Source organism: Temnothorax americanus, unplaced genomic scaffold (genome assembly GCF_048541705.1).
Source record: "Temnothorax americanus isolate GAGA-0224 unplaced genomic scaffold, ASM4854170v1 Scaffold34, whole genome shotgun sequence".
NCBI classification, from domain to species: Eukaryota; Metazoa; Arthropoda; class Insecta; order Hymenoptera; family Formicidae; genus Temnothorax; species Temnothorax americanus.
In genome coordinates, this window is record NW_027509485.1 from 1,427,051 (window position 1) to 1,446,203 (window position 19,153).

General features: G+C 35.9%; 4 protein-coding genes across 5 annotated transcripts in view; 3 read left to right on the forward strand and 1 right to left on the reverse strand.

The window, feature by feature from the left end:
- Positions 1-268: 268 nt before the first annotated feature.
- Positions 269-3,986, reverse strand: Task7 (TWIK-related acid-sensitive K[+] channel 7). Its single transcript, XM_077413987.1, has 5 exons — positions 3,228-3,986; positions 2,956-3,111; positions 2,390-2,733; positions 2,200-2,318; positions 269-2,105 (listed from the first exon to the last, which is right to left on the reverse strand). The coding sequence occupies exons 1-5, from the start codon at positions 3,352-3,354 to the stop codon at positions 1,838-1,840; spliced, it is 1,014 nt and encodes a 337-aa protein (XP_077270113.1). The 5' UTR covers positions 3,355-3,986; the 3' UTR covers positions 269-1,837.
- A 3,245-nt stretch (positions 3,987-7,231) lies between these two features.
- LOC143901553 (uncharacterized) lies at positions 7,232-11,173 on the forward strand. Its single transcript, XM_077413986.1, has 4 exons — positions 7,232-8,537; positions 8,843-9,202; positions 9,706-10,126; positions 10,617-11,173. Exons 1-4 carry the CDS (start codon positions 8,330-8,332, stop codon positions 11,008-11,010), a joined length of 1,383 nt encoding a protein of 460 aa, XP_077270112.1. The 5' UTR covers positions 7,232-8,329; the 3' UTR covers positions 11,011-11,173.
- A 1,427-nt stretch (positions 11,174-12,600) lies between these two features.
- Positions 12,601-14,973, forward strand: LOC143901557 (uncharacterized). The gene is made up of 3 exons (XM_077413990.1): positions 12,601-12,901; positions 13,315-13,660; positions 14,173-14,973. The coding sequence occupies exons 1-3, from the start codon at positions 12,742-12,744 to the stop codon at positions 14,414-14,416; spliced, it is 750 nt and encodes a 249-aa protein (XP_077270116.1). The 5' UTR covers positions 12,601-12,741; the 3' UTR covers positions 14,417-14,973.
- A 2,128-nt stretch (positions 14,974-17,101) lies between these two features.
- Positions 17,102-19,153, forward strand: part of LOC143901552 (uncharacterized) — a 43,040-nt gene continuing 40,988 nt past the window's right edge. For both annotated transcript variants that reach the window (XM_077413983.1, XM_077413984.1), the window contains exon 1: positions 17,102-17,376. The gene's annotated coding sequence lies outside the window, so the exon portion shown is untranslated. The remainder of the gene's footprint in view (positions 17,377-19,153) is intronic.

Sequence of the window (19,153 nt, forward strand, 5' to 3'; positions counted from 1 at the left end):
ACGATGTTGAAATGCAACTTCTACTTTTGATAATTAATACACTGTAAACAAATAATAAATGTTTAAAAAATTAAATTACTCTTCATTGCTATTTAGTGTATTTATTTTATCATTTTATTTCAATTAACAACATGATATTATGTAAAAAATATCTGGTAAACTATCTTAAAAAATATTGTGACGCAACTAAACAGTAAAGATCCAAAGATTTTTATTGAAACAAATAATAATTACGCTGGATTTAATTTAAGCTATCAGTCTTCCCGGGTCATTTTCTTGCATCTTTTATTTTATTTTGTAAACGCTTTAAAAAAATATGAGTCGTGATACATCTATGTGTACATATTTCTGATCTGATTACATAAGTGATCGCGTCAAATATCTTGAGGCAAGATTTTTTCATGGATATAAATATGAAAATATGTATATAATATTACGCTGTTGAAGTTTATAATATCTAGAATATTGTTCTATCATGTTTATATTCATATGTATGTAGAATTTTTGCGACGTAATACGATCCTGTTAGACTAAAGGTTCTCAAATATTTTTAACAGTCAAAGCAACGTATACATTTTACTCAAAAGTTCAAATTTACATCTTGTATATTAAATTTAAATGTATTAAAGTGTTTTGTAATTGCAAACATCACAAATCTATATAAAACAAAATACAATTTTGTTAGAAAAATAATAAATGTATAGCGATTGCAACAAAATCTGCTTATAATGAGATTTACAATAGCATTCAATTGCATGTTATATTAATCTTATTAATCCTACATTATTCGCGTAGTTTTTTTTTAACGTAATTACTTGCGTAAGGTATATGTTACACCCCAACATTACGCTTCAATTTTTATTGCTCTTTTTTATAATTTACAGTTAAATGAAGGTTGATAATATTCTATATATCTTTTAGATAAAGTGCAAAGCTTTCTCTAATTGTGAAACAATTTATGCAGCATTCGATCGATAAAAAGTTTTTACTCTGCGAATTTAGTAAATTTCTAAGGCTGGGGTGTATCTTACACGCGAGTAACGTAAAATTAAATGTAAAAACCTCTAGATTATATTCAAGCAATTTATGCTTCTTATTCACTTTGCACATATTTTATATTAATGCAACATTGACAATACTACGATATTATATAAATGCGCCATCATGTTTTTAGATAATCTGCGATCCGATAACTCGCGTACGTTCCTTTTGAGGTTTGTTATAGATGTTTCACTTTTTTTTAAGATACAATATTACAATATTACAAAGATCACCACCCTAGATATTCGAATAATTGATGTTTCGTATTCATGTTTACCGATTGAAACGATTATTACGATTTGTCACGTTCACTTGACAAATCGAGCGTATACACGTAACACGCGAATTACGCATATACAACATGCATCAGGAGTCGATATAGTTGAGCAACATTAATTATCAAAATGAATCAACTTTTTCAGGGATACGTGACGATATAATGTCAGGAAATGCGCGGCAGAGAGAAACACGTTATTCAAGCGTCCCTCTTCAAGCTTTAGCCATCAGGACTCGAACAACGGTCAACAATCAGAGTTTCTGGTCACACGTATCAAACATCAAACATTTTTCTAAACGGCAGTTTGTCTTTTCTAATTTTACTTTCCACACGGAGTGTGAAAATCTTTGCCAAACGTTATAAATTGTCCTTCGTGGATGTATCACAGTGCGCGGTATTCTCTTACGAGGAGGTTTTGTGCGAGGAATATCAGCAATCTTAAACATCGATGCCGAGCAACTCCCGGCTGTCGGCCTTGGAGAATCGGCGACGTAAGCTGCGACGACGAAACTCCCTCCATCAGACGGACGCGCGTTTCATCCGCAGACTGGCAGAAGTCGGGGGTGGTCGGTAACCCTGATAACCGGAGGGATCAAGCAGCTCGGAATTCGTCGGGCCCAGACAGGTGCAGGAGCATACGCTCACGCAATCGTCCGTGTCGTGCATGATGGGCAGGTGGCTGGCCAGGAGCTTTCCGTTTACCGCCACAACCTCGCCGTCCAACGTTAAAACGTGATGCGAGGCGGATTGCATCTCGGTGTCTTCGCGGCGCGCCTCACCCGAATCCCTAAAGTGATGTGTGTGTTTTAGGATATTAATAATAATTTTTTTTTCCAGACATATATAAGATAATTCGTTCTGTTGCAAAAAAAAATATTTACGTCGTCATGAACCGCAATACGAGCAAATTAATACTGGCGGCGACTACGGCCAAGCCAAATAGGATGAAGATCAAACTCAAAATCACGTATCCAGGTTTGTTGGAGAGCGCTTGATCATTCTGCAACACAATTTATCTGTAAATCTTAGTTACTTTGCTGCTTCTCTCGTGATCAGCCGAGCAATATTTACCTGGAGAGCGACGTAGTCACCGAAACCTATAGTCGTGAGCGTTACAAAACAGTAATAAAAGCTATCGAAGTAACTCCAGCCCTCGTATCTCGAAAACACTGCGGCACCTGTCGTAATAATTATACTCGAAAGCAGACCGGTCGCCAGCATAAGATTCATCTCTGTAGCTTCGGTTTTTTGACACCTGAGATACGTCTTTGCTCGTCTGATCACGACCGATGCGAACTTGTTCAATCGCTCGCCAATGCTCTGGAACATCACCAGTCCCAAAGGAATTCCCACCATTGCGTACACCATACAAAACGCCTTCCCGGTTTTGGTCACAGGAGTGGAATGCCCGTAACCTTGAAAAACATTTGATTAAAATACGACTCTCTCTTTCTCTCTCTCTCTCTCTTTCTCTCTCATGATTTTATTTTAATATCAATTATATAAATGTACTTTTCGTATTAGTATAAAACATAATTTTTATAATTAAACTTAGATTTAATGTGGTCTATAGTCTTTAATATATTAAAAATAATTAAATTTAAATAACTTTCGAGGATAGCACAAGCGCGACTCACCAATCATGGCTAATACTAAAGTGGCAAAATAGAAGGCACCCGCGAACTTCCACTGCGGCCCCGCTTTATGTGGCTTGTTCTCTATTATTACAATTTCGACCATCTTGTAGTCCTCCGGCGTGATATTGTACTTCTTCATCATATTACGGCGTATCTCTGCAGCGGCATATTTCCCGCCGCGCGCGACCGGCGGAAATAATTAATTATCAATTAACGACCCGCTCAAAAAATATTATTCGTTCGACTGAAACAGCGAAAAGGGGGAAACTCACCCGAGAGAAATTCCCAGCGTTTCCTCTCAGTGTCCGATTCGAGGGCGTCAAACACCGCGGCGCCAACGAGAAGATACGTAAAAGTGCACACTACCAACGACAGAGTTCTAACATTTTGTCTCTTCATTTTCGCCGTTGTGTCCTTCGCGGGAGTATCGCGCGCCTAGGCGCGCTGCAGAATGAAAAATTCAGCGATCACACTCTCAACGTGTTTCCCGAGATTTCCCCAGACAGTAACGTTCCTCGCAAAACGCGGCATTTATGCAGGATAACACTTTGCGCACGGCATGTAAATAAATATTTATTTCGCACCGAAGAGACGAGCGTACACGCGGAAAGTTTATATCGCATATCAGGTGGAATATTCGTCGGAGAAATCGAGACGGCCACGAAAGTATGCACGGTACTCGCGAGTACAACAAAATCGCTGCACGCTCCGTCCCGAGCACCGGAGTATTGATCGCAAACCGACGAAGGGAGTTTCGTGGGGATACGCCGCTGCTGACTTACTTGAAAGTATACGTAGGGGGATGATCGCGAGCCCCGGTGGTAACTATATATTGATGTTGCAGCCAGGGGATAACTGCGATAACCGAATGATAATAGCATTGATGTTGCGGTCCAGTAGTACAACGCGTTTTCATCGCGACAGTAGTTATATCAGTTATGCGCAGACCACCGATCGATGTGAACGAGCCTCGCCCAACTTTGCACGGCAAATCTACTGCTGATAATTTGGCAACTTGCATAACCAACTTATCTACAAATTTATTATATATATGATAATATTTTGCATAAGCGTATTAATTTGTCTTTTATCTTTTAAATAATTTATTCAATATTTAGGGTGGACATATATATATATATATATATATATATATATCAATATATATATATATCAATATATGCAAAGTCCCGAAAGAAAATGTGCCAAAATTTGAAAACTCGTATATATATATTGTCCCGAAAAGTAAAAATCTCAAAATTTAAGAAACGTGATAATATACCGAAAGGGCAAAATCCCGAAATCTTAGAAATGAGACAGTATCCCGGAAAGTTATACCGTTCAACCGTATGGTATACTTTGACGACTGTCGTCAAATTAACCGTAATGATAAAAATCATATAATTTCACGATCAACACTACATAAATTAACAATATTTTAACGACAGTAAACCAATCATATAAATTTACCTTACATCTTGATGAGAACATATTTATTCCAAATAATTTTAACCAAAAATGACTCGGATTTTGATATAGTTCCGAAGTCGGCGCGAAACAAAGATACTTAACAAAAATCCATGAAATCAGCTTGAAAAAAAAAACATTATAAACGAGAAAAAAGGCTAAAACCATTTTGTACTGTTTTTCTATCATTTTTCTATATATCATTTATGATTGCCGAAATATAAAGTGTTTAATAAAAATAAAAAGTCGCTCGGCGCACGTTTCGTTATAAGATCTTGCGCGCTTTCTCGTCTTACAATTAGTAATCGAAACTGTAAAATTACCAATATTAACAATGACTAATTCCAATAGGACAGATTTCAAACTAACGAGTGCTTGTTGAATCGTCTTTCTATCGTTTGCGGTTGCCGAGATATAAGCGTTTACTGAAGATAAAAAATTGCTTGGCGCCCGAATCCTTAAGACTTTGCGCGCTTTCTCGTCTTAATAAACAGAAATGGGACTTTGTATGTCCACCATATTCAGCAAAAGGCATTTATTAGATTCGTGATTATGGCATTTTTTTCTGAAATAGACAAATATTTTTTTGACAAAAACAATAAATATTTTTTCTGTCTTTAATTATAGATAACATATCAATATATCACTTACTCGAAATGTTAAGAATACTATGTAAGATATAATTTCACATAATCCAGATATAAGATTTTATTTATTAGAAAGAAAAGATTTTATGTGTTTAAGTTTATATACATATGTGTGCGTATAGAAAGTGGGAGAGAGAGAGAAAACTTGAATAAAAGATTACGTAACTTATATTTTTGTTATTTTACTTTTGAAAGAGTTTTATAACATTTTTAGTTATATAACACTTTAGAAACTCTGTAAAAAAAAAAGATAACAGGAAGCTGAAACATCGATCTTTATAAGAAATAGTCACTATCAGGAACTCATAATCTGCCGGACATGGGAAAGATTTCCACGTCCCCTCATGATATTGACAATAACACATTAAAAGACGCTCAGAGATGATATATAAGAACAGAAAGCATTGTTATAAATATATATAAGTTATAATAAGTTATTTAAATAATGTTGTTGATTCCTCGATTATGATTTTTCAGAAAAGATCAATGCTAATTACCGTTTAATCCAACGACATAAATGATAAATCAATGCAGTGAGAAGAAAAGATTGCGTCTCTTATTTCCGCGACGGACGAAAATAGCCAATAGCTGCTAGTGATGAGAACAGAATTCTTCATGACAAGAGGGATATCATATATCAACAATGACCCGTGCAAATGTTTGATGAAGGAAAAGCACGCTGGAATTATCACACAGCTATAAGTAGAAATATCTCGAGCTTGAGCCGACAGCGAGCAAATCCCAAATATGTAAATATTTTTTTCTGTTAAAAATAGAATATAGAATATTTTAAAATTTAGAATTTTTGAAATTGAAAACGTCAAAACTCCTTAAATTAATTCTAAAATAATTCTAAGAGAATGATTAAGTAGATGTCTCGGGAAAGTTGTAAAATATTTATATGTAAAAATATAAAATATGTTTATTATTTTTTTCTAAAATCTCAATAGTACTAATACAAAAAATCAACATTTTTCTAATATTGTACGTGACACACGCACGCACACAAATGTAAATTACGTACAAAATATCGTAACAATATTCTTCTAAATTAAATAAATTATTTAAAAAGCTAGCTACGGTATTGTGAAGTTGATTAAATCATTTATTTCACATTTTTCTTCAATTTTTTTTTTTTTCTATTTTACGAGTATTTTAGTGTCATCTGCAGCAATGCTGTGCTACATCACGCGTTATACGCAGGAATTTCCTCAATCCGAGTATTTCAATATCAGAAATACAGTAACCTATAGCACCACTTCCATGAATTTTGTGAATTTATCTACAATTTAAACTCACATATATATGTATACTCACGTAACATCTTTTGTCCTGCATTATACACCTAATATGAGAAACGTTGCATGATGAAAATTTAACAAGAAAACACGGGATATATTTAAAACAAGTAAATTATAATTTACTTGCTTTTAATATTTCCTGTGTTCTCAAGTTAAATTTTTATCGCGCAACGTCTCTCATATTAGGCGTTACGTAAGTATATATATATGTAATGCATAGAATAATTTATGGAAACGTGAAAATGGTGCTCTAGACCACTGTAATTTCTGAGATTAAACATACGTACGCTACGTGTATGTGTGTATGTGTGTGTGTGTGTGCGAGTGTGTGTGTATGCATATGTGTATTAAATAACAGAGAGTTTTCATGTTCTCGATTAATCACAAATAATGTAACCTGCCTGTCTGCCGTTATAAGTCGTTTCGTGATCAGTCTATCTACCTCTTCAATACCTTCTATCATAGATAACAAATGGTAACTATAAACTTTCCATGTAATTGTACGTAAAGCCAATTTGCGTAATGAGATAAAACGCACCCATGGATTATATTTTATTCTGATAATTAAACGGTTGAGTTTTAATTGCCGCTATCGACTTACCGAATTAACTTGTGTTGTGATAACATCACCGGAGTATCACATTACGTCTATTTTGCTTGGTCATCTAACTATAGATTGGTACGAAACTTTTGCGTCTAATGCTCAATGTCTCAGGTTACTCGAAGCTATTAATTAGCTTGCATTGTCGCAGGAAATTGTCTTCTGTTCAGATTATCTTAATCTGACGAAATACGCAAAGGTCTTTCGTTTCTCGAGCCATCAAATTTCATGAAACCATTAAACGGATTGCTATGTGAGAAACATCAAATGGAGGTAATTCATTAATTACAAGGATTAATTATATTACATCTTTTCCAAGTACATCAATGCGTTTTATACATTGCCATCTCTGCGCGCAGTACAACCTACATTTACGTTTCGAAAGTTCAGGGTTTTCCATCTCGATGTGTGTGATTTTTTATAATTATACAAAAACGCCTGTAACTCCATCAATAAAATTCAATCATGGCACACTCGATAAAACAATTTTATAAACGTTTCTCGAACACGGCGCGCGGCGTCCTTGATGTAGATCTGCAGAAACTTGCCGTTGTGTGTAATTGAAGGAAAAAAAAGAAGACAAACGACCAAGAGAAATACTTTCTACGGTACGCAATTACGTCGCAATTTTTTTTCACGGCGCATTCTATTTGTCTCGTCCACCCCCATGATGCCAGTGAATCTCATCGCGTCGCATCACGGTCCGAACGGAATACGTTAAGACAAGTAATTGGACTTGATTACGTATCTTTATATTGACTGCATGTCTTTGAATCCCTATAGGTATGTTTGCGCCACAAGTATTCAATAAATCATCGAGACAGATACCTACGGAGAGATCGCTGAAGAAGCGTACAAGCAATCTTTAAACTGTGTAAAAGTTGAGCTTTGAACAAAAATTGAACAATAGATTGTTATATAATATGATTACTTCGCGGAAAAATGTTGCCAGCAAAGAACATTTCCCATAAATGGTGCATGACTTACGCTAAATGACTTATACTAAATAAGTATTAGCAATAAGACACAAAAATGTTAAAACATGGACATTTTAAATCGTTCGAAAAATTTCAACTCCAAAAATAAAACACATAAAAAACATTTTTATGTGAATAATTTATTATTTATTGCAATATCAAAAGTTAGTTATACATGATCTTTTTTATATTCACACACTGTTTTGTATGCATTTATTTTGAAACTACTATATCACGACAAAATTCATTCTTTCTGCGAAAACAGAACAACGAAAGAGCATTATTCAATTTTTATCTCGAGTCGCTGCCAACTATGCGACCATAACTGTTTTTGCGACGCAAAACTCGCCGTCAAAAGCAGAAGAGAACTATCATTATCAAATAATGGCGTCGTCAAAGGGAAAAGCGAGAGACCGAAGACCCGCGAAGAAGCGAGTAACACGACGAATATCACATCCCGACACTCGTTCCCGAGTTAAACCGGCACGCCGTAATAAACGCGCGAGTACTCCATATCGACGGCAGCCATCCAATACCATCAGTATACCTCAATTGGTCTATGAACTCCTCACCATTGATAAATATAATCAAGGTATAATACGATTGAGACATAATTACATGATTAACATCAATGAGCTGTAGTAGATCCAAGCATAAAATTAAATTATTTTCACACACTCTTAAGCGTTGCACAACTTGAACTTCTTAGCTTAAAATCTAAAACCAAGTATATCCTAGGTATGCAACGTCTAACACTAAACTTTATTTTAATTGTATATTCTGTATATAATTATAATCAATACTCGATAAAGGATTGTCATTGTCAGTTAAAAATAACCTAAAGATACCGATTTGTAATCTATAACATCGTTGCTACATATATGTTTGTTGTCGCAGAAAAGAAACGCTTTCCGTCTCCGGAACGCGTCGAGACACGCTCGAAGCGTCAGAGAATGCAGAATTCTCACGAGCAGCAAAGGCTCTCGTACGAAGCGGTCGATCATCGCGATGATTCAGAATCCGTGCATATACCCGAATACACAACAGTGTCTAGACCTACATCCATCGATAGCCTCACGGAAGCAACGGATGCTGCAAATAGCTCGGCGCCGACGAGTTCCGCGAATAGCAGCGTGTCAAATGTTTCAATGGAACCAATCAAGCTGGCAAACTCGCTCAACAACGCCAAAGCACTTTTCAGAAAAAGATCCCTGGTACAGCTCATTAACAGTTACATCAAAGCTGGCATCGAAGAAGGTGCATTATTCAGTGGAATTTTTCAGCCTATATACATAGTGGTAAAAATAAATGTTGAATAGTAATAGCAGAAAAACTTTGGATCCTTCCTCTCATAGAAACATAAAGAAACTGCTATAACATAATCGTTTTTCACATTAAAAATTTGCATAAATCTTCTTTGGAGAATTTACCAAGATACATAAAATATAAAATCATTTCTACCTTGTTTTCCATTTAATTTAAAAAGTTTTTGCACACAGTTTTTAAAACTATTATTTTATGTAAGAAATTTTAAAGATCTTTTTCTTCTTTTTTTCTGACAATTTATAGCGTACGAATAAATGTAACGATTCTAGAACAGACGCATCAGACGAGCACGTTCTAAGTAGACGGACCCGTTTGGTACGTCTGTGTTACGTGTATCGTATTGTCAATTATATCTTGTTATACGTAAGAGCGCTCTTAATGGCGACGTCAAAGTTTACGAGATGATGACGCAACGAATGACATCCACATTATAGGGAAGCGACACGCCAAGAAGTATATCCGCAAAGCACTATCTTTTGGCGTGAGATCGGGTTACTTGATCCCGGCCGATCCGCAAGGTAATGTGCTTCGTGTGTGCCCGACTCTGGACACACAATCTTGGAGCTGGAGATCGACCGACACCGAGTCTCGACAAAGTCGGCGCAACGCTCGACGAGGGAAGCCGCATTTGACAACTGTCGCCGATCGAAAGGCAATGCGTCGCGGGATGCCGCGAGATAAGCCCCTCATTCACAATGCGGACGACAGGCAGACGGCATCGAAAAGGAGATACAGAGCGCAACTCGCTAAAAGTCCTGCCAGAAGTTTGAGCACGCGAGAGAGCACCCCGAAAAAATCGTCTAGTAAATCGTTACGCGAGAAAAACAAATTAAAAGCTGTCACGAGAAAAAACAGGTTAGTTAATTATCTTATTTTAAAAGAAACATTTGTTGCAATTTTTCTGCAGTCCTTCACTGTTTTCTCGTAACCATTTGATGTATATAAAATTTGAAAACGGTTTTAAAATTTTCTCATAAAATTACGGTATCGCAAAATTAGAACCATTTCTTACAAATCCGTTTCTAAAAATACTTTTTTTACCGCTTTTTTCTTATGCTCTTTATATTGAACAGCTTAACGAGCTTAAATGTGTTACGAAAATGAATTTAATGAACTTTAATATAGTACGGACGTTTTTTAATAAGCTTAAATTCATTATGAATGACTGAGATTTAAACGTGGGAAGCGAGAAGATAAAAAGATGTCACAGTGGTATTAAATTCTCTGCTTCTCGTTGTATTTATGTGAAGCACAGTGTATGCGATACTGTTTTACGTAATAAATTTTGCCAGTGCATATTTGTTTAATTAAAAAAATTAATTTGTTTAAACCGTGTTTGTTTTAGTAAAATTAACAATACGATCAACAATAAACGAGAACAACAACGGAAAAAAGACGACGGCGGAAATATTAAGAAGTCAGTCAAAAGACGACGTACGCCTTTCTCCGCGAAACGTGCGGAGAATGATCATGAGCCAGTTGAAGAAAGTTGTAAGGACGTTAGTGAAAAAGATCGCGATCAGTACAAAAGCAATGAAAATAATAGAGCTAAGAGACAAAAGTCGACGTCGAGCCAAGAGGACGAAGATAGAATGGAGAAACGAAAGACCGAGAAAAATGTCAACGATGACAGCATAGAAAGTAGGAATTCCAATGATGAAGACAATGACAAAAAGTCTGAAAAAGGGAGTGACGAACATGACATGAACGACAGAGCGACTGGAGAAATGGAACATTAAAGAATGAAACGTGTATCTTGAATAACGTCTTTTTTAGTCTAGAAACGAAAATTTTCTGTCTTTCATACTCTTTATTTGTTCATTTTTTGTTTGTAAAATATATTTATTACATAAAATTTTGTAAGATCCAATTAAAATTATATTTTTATATCGCAAACATGTGTCGTCATTCTTTCCGTTACTAATTTTTATACAGATTTTTATATAGATTTTAGGAAAGAAATCTATTCCGCAAACATTTAATTTTGTTAGTCTTTTCCAGGATGCGTTCTTCACGTTTTAATATTAGACCAAATTAATTGATAATGTTCTACTCTGACACAGTAATATTAGTAATTTAATAAACAAGTAATTATATTTATATAGTTGCTTCTGAATATTGACAGAGATTTTTTTAGATTTAAATTTATTTATATTCGAGACGAGAGAGACAATTTATTAAACGCCTACAACGCTTATTCCGATTTAATTAAACTTGGCAAAATACTGCCGTGTCATAAACATTTCAAAATTCCTATTTTTTTTCCATCCGCTGCCCTATTTCTCTCTATTAGATATGTCAAAATAAATCCATTTAGCTTTAAATATAACAACTTTGTTAAACCTGTTACTCGAATTCAACTCACAATTTAAACAAATAACATTGTATATTAAAGAAAAAATTTTGTTGACTATTTAAAGCCAAAGAATTACAGCGTTTGATTTCTTGATATATACGAATAATATCGTATATTACTGTTTGTGACTTAATTAGTAATTAATCGATTACTCGAACGATAATTAAACAAAACAAAAAAAAGAAAAAGGAAAGACGAGAGATGAAGTAAGCGCCGACGACGTCATTGTTTTTCCTTTTTAATCTCCAACATTTCGGATAATTTTAAGCAAAATTCGTGTCGCGATCAAGTAATTATCCAGAAAATTAAAAAAATTGGATCAGATATATTCAATAATTAGACAACAAATCTTTCACACTGTTTGAAAACCGAAAGAAATAACAGAATTAATAGTAACCCCAAAATGGCTCGCATAAAGAAGCATCGGAACGCGCAAAATCACCAAGAAATAAGTGAGTAATTATTTCGATGAGTTAAATGAATTTTGGTCATGTCGGTTCTCTTGTAATATATCTTCACGGTTTTTTTCCAATCTAGCAGCAAAGACGCAATGTTATACAAATTTTAATTTGCGATAGATATAAAAAGAAAAGTCTTTTCTATATAAATATATCTGCTTCTCCTTTATGTATTCATGTATATATATTACAGTATTATCTAATATTTTAATATCTATATGTTTATAAAATCAGAACTATATATCTACGCATAAATTAGTTTATTATAATATTAATACGTTGTTATTTAATTATATACGGCACTATTGTTAGCTAATTTGTATTTAAGATGCAGTCTTTTAATTTCTGATTTTGGTTAAAATAGCATATCTGATGCCAGCAAATCAACATTAATATTAGTGCCTCAGTTATACATTTTTTATATTTTAACTATTTCTTGATTGTTTTTTTAATACTAAAAAACAGAATAAAAAAATTTATATAAAATAAAAATAAATATATAATTAATTTACTATAATGTAATTAAAGAGCGTCGTCGCAAGCCAAACATTCCCGAGTTGGTCTACAAATATCTTGTTGCAAATGAAGCTTTACCCGATACGGAATGTCGTCTCGTGAACAAATGCTGCTGTGGTCAAGAGAATCATGACGAAGTCATGGATTCTTCGCGAACCAACGACAAGGGCATGGGGTACAGAGTAAGGCAAGGACAGCGCAAAAATAGTGGCAGGGTTTCGAAATTGCACAACGTCAAGCGACGTCCTATCTCTAAGGATCTACCGATCTCACATTTGCAAAAATGCGTGGATGGCGAAGGTACAAAATTTAATTAGAAAAATAGTGATAAATCGCTATATAATACACAAATAGAATTACAATGGCAGTAATGATTTAAAGATAGAGAGCACACAACGCTTTTACTACTTCTATAAATATCATGTGATTGACATGTAGGTATGCCGTATAAAATTTTAACTTATTGATTTTAATAATAATGTGTGTGATATTACAATTAACACAATTGATATACAAAATATACTTCGTACATATACAAAATCTGCTTAACTGAATAATCTACATATAATGCTCAAAGAGAAACATCAGATAATATATATGTATGTGTGTAATGTTTTGAAGCAATTAAAAGGAAAGATAAGACACAACACACAAAAAAGTTTTTATTCAAAGAATAACTTTCTACCTAAAATTTTATAAATATTTTTCAACAGATACAAGAAAGGCAAGAAAGTATATGAAAAAAGCATTGGACTTCGGTGTCGAATCCGGCTACCTTATCCCTTCTGATCCTACGCACAAAATTCTACGTGTATCCTCGGACTTAATGAAAAGCAATTCGCGAAGAAGCAAGAGCATTTGTGATACAGTTCTCTCGAAGAATCGTAATATTCCGACCAGACTCGAGGATCTTCAAGTGCAGGAGCAAAAGAAAAGGCGAAGAAGGAGAGGAAGGCTAGGTCGAAGATCGAGAAGCGGTTCGATGAGGACGCGCCGTAGAAGCAGGAGGAGGAGCAGAAGGAGCCGATCTCGTAGTAAAGGACGTAGAAGGAAAAGCAGGTAATTGTTATGTATAATCCGCACAACTTACAATTCGCATTATTCGCAATATAGCAGGATTATCTAAAAGCTCGAGGGCATACAAAAATTGCAATTTAAACAAAAATTGGTGATGACCCAAAAGAACAGAGGGACAGAACAAGAGATAAACTTAAGACCATTTCTATTCTTTACGTAAATTTATGTAGATGTATGTAGATTTGCTGATAATGTACATATAACATAATTTATTAATTACTTACAGTTTAAATACTAACAGTTTAAAAGAACAGCTAAATGTAAATAGACGAAAAAGAATGTCTATATAATATGATATATCTATATCTAGTTTACGTTTCTCCAATAATAAACCCATCGTTTTCTACGATCAATAAAATTATTTTTATCTCTGCATAATTGCTTCTTGTTAGGCGAAATAATTAGACTCTAGCGTCATAATTGCTCAGAGTGTTCGCACTGCGAGCTACAGTGTAGGTCTAGAAACTCGATAAAACGATCAAAGGGATTTCCAGCCCGCAGAATCCCGAAGAGGTTGCCGAGGATAAGGCGGACGATTACGAGATGGATGAGAACGATCCAAAGAGGGATATTCATACGGACGACGTAGAGAGGGAACCAAAGACCGTTCGATCGAGCCGACCTGACGAAGAACAATCCACGAAGAAAGCTGAAGAGGATGGCTCGGATTTATCCGCCGACGAGGATGAAACCGACGATGAGAATGAGGGGAAAAGAACAAACATTGCCAAATCGTAGTTTCTCAAAATTTAAGCTTAACTGCAATTTCAAAAATGACAATTTACATTTTACGTCCGATGCTTCAGCAAATGGCAAAGAATTTACTTTGTATAAAATTGTATTATTTATCTACGTTTTGATATTTGTTTACAATCTAACAATTGCATGTATAAAATATAATGGATGTAGTCATGTAGTTAGTCATATGCAATATACATGCTCCAATAATTCGATGTATATTTACATCAAATAATAAAACAGCTACATCATTCAGTCTTATAAATCTTATAAATTGTCATTTGTCGAATCTCGAGATGCATTAGATTTTATTTTAGAATTAGGATCGAGAAGCATGTTGGAACTTTATGAACTTTTTGTCCTATGTGCTACTTCTTTTCTAAAGTTACCGTCAAAATCCAAACAGCATTTTACGATCCTGCATTTGTACACGAAACCTTGGAGGACTTCTCTTTTGCGCGAATTCAAGACTCCAATTGCAATTCCACAAGAAATTTTCTACAAAGTAGTGAGGTACCTTGCAAAGATACTTTGTAATGTGAATATAAAACAAGAATAAGCGGCGGTAAAACATAAAATCTATATCAAAATAAACCCTGGGCGTGTTATATCAAAATTAAAATTCAAAAATCTCGCAAATTATTAAAAGTTTATTTGCGATATTTTTGAATTTTATTTTGATATAATTGTCTTCTTTTCACGTGACTTCGTATAAAATTAGAATTAATTGTGCCGATAATTTAAGATAAATGGTTAAGTCCCGAAAAATAGTTCTGGCTTTAGCAAATAGTAAACGGACAAATATCAATCGCGCAATCTTTATATTCTTAACACTTATTTGCGTTGCAAAGATGGAAGTTATATAGATAAAACATATCTACACGAAGCTTATCTTTTTCTTTTAAATTAGTCGCTATTTATCAAGTTTCATGTATTATTCATGCCACTACGCGAGATCTCTTTTAACAATACAAGCTTAAATCAATACAAGTATTTTTCTTCAAAGTATTCAACAGCTTTTCCTGCCGATATATATTTATCTGAAATTACGGTTGAATAACACAGGAATTATTTGTATTCACCTGCATCAACAAACAGCTAATAAATATCGTTAAATCCCAATTGCGTTACGTAATTTTGCCCATTTTGTGCACGTCTCGATCGAGAGCTCTACGCTGAGAAGCCGATATGCTGCAGAACTTTACGTAAGTCCACCTTTCCCAGCTTACGACATCACTCTCGTTGAATTGCACTCAGAAACTCCCACTTAGGGTGTTTCCGGGGCACTTGCAAGCTGAACAATCGCCATCGTGACCTTGGCTAACTTCTAAGTAGCGAAATATATCACGTATAGTGGCTGCCTTCTCTTTTTGCTATTTTCTGTTTGATTTCACTCTTCATAATTACATTTTCAGATACTTATCGTTTCATCTTGTATTTTTACTGACCATTGTCCTCACTCTCTTAATTGAGCAATGTACAAAATTGTAGAAGTCTTTTTAAGCGTCATTTTATAACGTGTATAAAAAAGAAAAACGTATAATATAACAAGTTACATTCTGTACATTATCAGATTCTCATTTTTGAAATTGAGTTTTACATTAGTTTATTATCTTCTACGTGTTCCAAACTGTTGCGCAAACTTTATAAAGTTTGAAATTGAATTTAGACATCTAGATAATAAGCTGTAAACGATAAAAATGCTCACAAACCCGTCTTACAGATGATTTACCTTTGTATGCAATATTACAAACTATCCAAACTACTATTATCCATTAGATAATAGTAGTACGTTAACGTACATATGAGTACGTTATATCATATTATAAATAGATGTATATATTTCTCATCGTTTTTGCCTTCGACTACACGGTCGCCTTCCAAGATAAGTTTCGCAAATCTGATTAAACAGGATTGATATGAAGTTACATCTCTCTTTATAGAAATAAAATCAATATTTTTTTTCATTGCTCGCAAAAGAGAAATTAAAAGTTCCATTAAAGAGCGTAATTCGATTATATCCTGATGTCCGTCTGCGCGCGATCGCATCAACGAATTGCACGTCTCGATCCCTGCGATTTCAAGTGCCGTTAAGAGTCGCGCGACCTTGACTAGCCCGTGAACCCCAACCCGAAATTTACGAGCGATCGCGCTCGTTCTTTCCCCTCGCTTTTATTTCTCCATTCCCGGCGACTCCGGCGCTCCGCTCCGCGCCGATCCACCCTCTCCCAGCCGTTGCGTTCACCATCGTCGCGCATATTGTCCCGAGCGTTATGCTCGTTCGTCCTGCTCGCGCTGCCGACGATGCGCTGCGTCGCGCCGCGCCACGCCGCGCGATGCACACACGAATAAGGGGTGAAACGGATCGATCGCAGGGCTGCATCGCGTCTCCTCGACGACGAAGGGAACGCAACGCGCGGAACGTTTTCCTCTTTGACACGCCCGGCACCGGCACCGTCGTCTTCGTCGTCGCCGTCGCCGTCGTTACTATTCCCGTCGGCGTCGTCGTCAGTTAACCGACGGATAAACGACCGGTCGATTGCGCATCACGTGGGCACAAGATTCACGGCGCGGCGTCCTCTGGCAAGCTGCTCGCGGGGTGGTTGAACGTCACGGTCACGACGGCGACGGCGACGGCGTCGGCGGCGACGGCGGCGCGGCGCCGGCGTCCCGATGTTGGCAGGCGCGCCCGCACACTCTCCCTCGATCGTCACTGGAGAATGAGAGCGGAAGAGCGACGGCGGCTTCAGTCGGCACGCGGCGTCGCGACGCAAACCAACCCGCGTGCATCGCGCCAGATGTGTGTACGCTCGAGTGCTCGTCATTCAGCCCGGAACTTAAACAGTTCAATTTTTCACTCTGGACGAGTCTCGACTGACGAATGATCGAGGGGCGCGCAGGAGCTGGAGGCATTAAATACAGCGAAACCGCAAAATCGGCGATCCAATTTTCTCTCGTCGGTAAGTCTCGCTGATATTTATCCGGCTGTCTTTGACTGAAATGACCGATGATCCGTGATTATGACGTAATAAATATGAGAGAGAAATCCAATGATAGATATATTGGCCATGTTTTTTCCTTCAAACGAATTGTATTTTTAAGAAACGCATCTCGCGAGTTCGGAGATGCAACTGGAATTTGGAACATGTTTCTCAATCGAATAATTTGCAATTTTTCGAGAGAAATTATTATACTCAAGTTAACGGAAAATGTGCCAATATATATGATCGGGATTTTTTGTGCCTAATAATATTTTTCCTTTCGCAAACCACATGCCGTTGCCGTTATTGTCGGTCTCGAAACGCAGTCTGAAGCTGAAACTATATAGAATGGTATAATCACATAATTAAATTGATAATTAATTTAACATTATTGATACTAATACGCATCTTTAGAACCACTCTTCAAAAGATATGTTGTGAAAAATATCACCCCAAGCAGGGTTTGAATCAGGATCTCCCTATTATCCGGGACGGGAGTCTGTTATCAATTTGACGTGGACCGACGGTATATCGGCACATTTTCGGTTTTCTTAATTCTTACCATAACGGTCATGACTCACGTAATACGAAATCATTATATCATTACCGGTTAGAACAAACGGAATATTTCTTTTTGCAATACGAAACACAGCTCGACGAAGCCATGGGTACGCCCATATATGCGTGAGGTCAATATAGTACATTCACCAGCACTTGAAAATGCATAGAGCGCAACGATTAAACGTTGCGGGAATAATTAACACGCCGTACACGGCTAACGCGCATCAAAGAGAATAATTTTGTTACATCGAAAAAGCTTTTGCGTATAATTAAAGACTCGCGCGTCTGCTTCTTCAATTTATTGTTTCTTCAATTTAAATTCGACCGTCTTCTTTTGCCTGTTAATCCCCATTTCGAACAGGCGAATTGGCACGTTTACAACAAACAGAGACATTATTTTAGTATATTTTATATATTTACGTTGTTTCTTCAATAACAGTCCGATTGATTGTTAACATTGTCGTTTAATTTTATGTTTATTAATTATTTTAATTTTATTGTGAACATAGCCAGCGGTGCTAACTTTCTTTAGTAACCTTTATGTATGTATGTACAAACAAAATATTTAATGCACATACAAAATTGAAAAAAAAACTTATAATCGAAAAAAGTTCGCGCACAACGGATTTTATTTTGATTAACCCTTCGCAGAACAGGTGTAATTTTGCTGCTTCCGTCAAACATGTGGGTCTTTTACGCCAGTTAAGATTTTCAAGCTGTAATAATGCCATAAAAAATCTGAAAAAATTCAAGTATACTTTCGAAGGCTTTAAGAATCTATTTATACCGTTATATATGCCTAATTCTTGTTTAGGTTTTTTTTATTAATCGCAAAATCTCAGAAAAATTCAAAACTGAATAAATATTGACCGAATCTTTAAAGCCCCATTTGTTCTGCGAAGGGTTAATAAACTCGTTAGCAATCACTTTTCGATGGATAGCGTCTTTCGTTACACACACTATAAATTAAGGTATTATGTAACTAAAATCCGTCACATGTTTTTCATCATAAAATTTGAAATGTTGACAAGTTCTTATCTCCATAACCAGAAATTATTTGTGGTTGTTAGACAAACAAAGAAAGGTCCAAATTATTGTGGGGGCGCCGCCTCCACAATAAAATTAATGAGAGGGAGGCCAAAAGGGCACTGCCCCCATAAAGTTGGCGCCTATGATTACATGGCAAGGGGAGAAA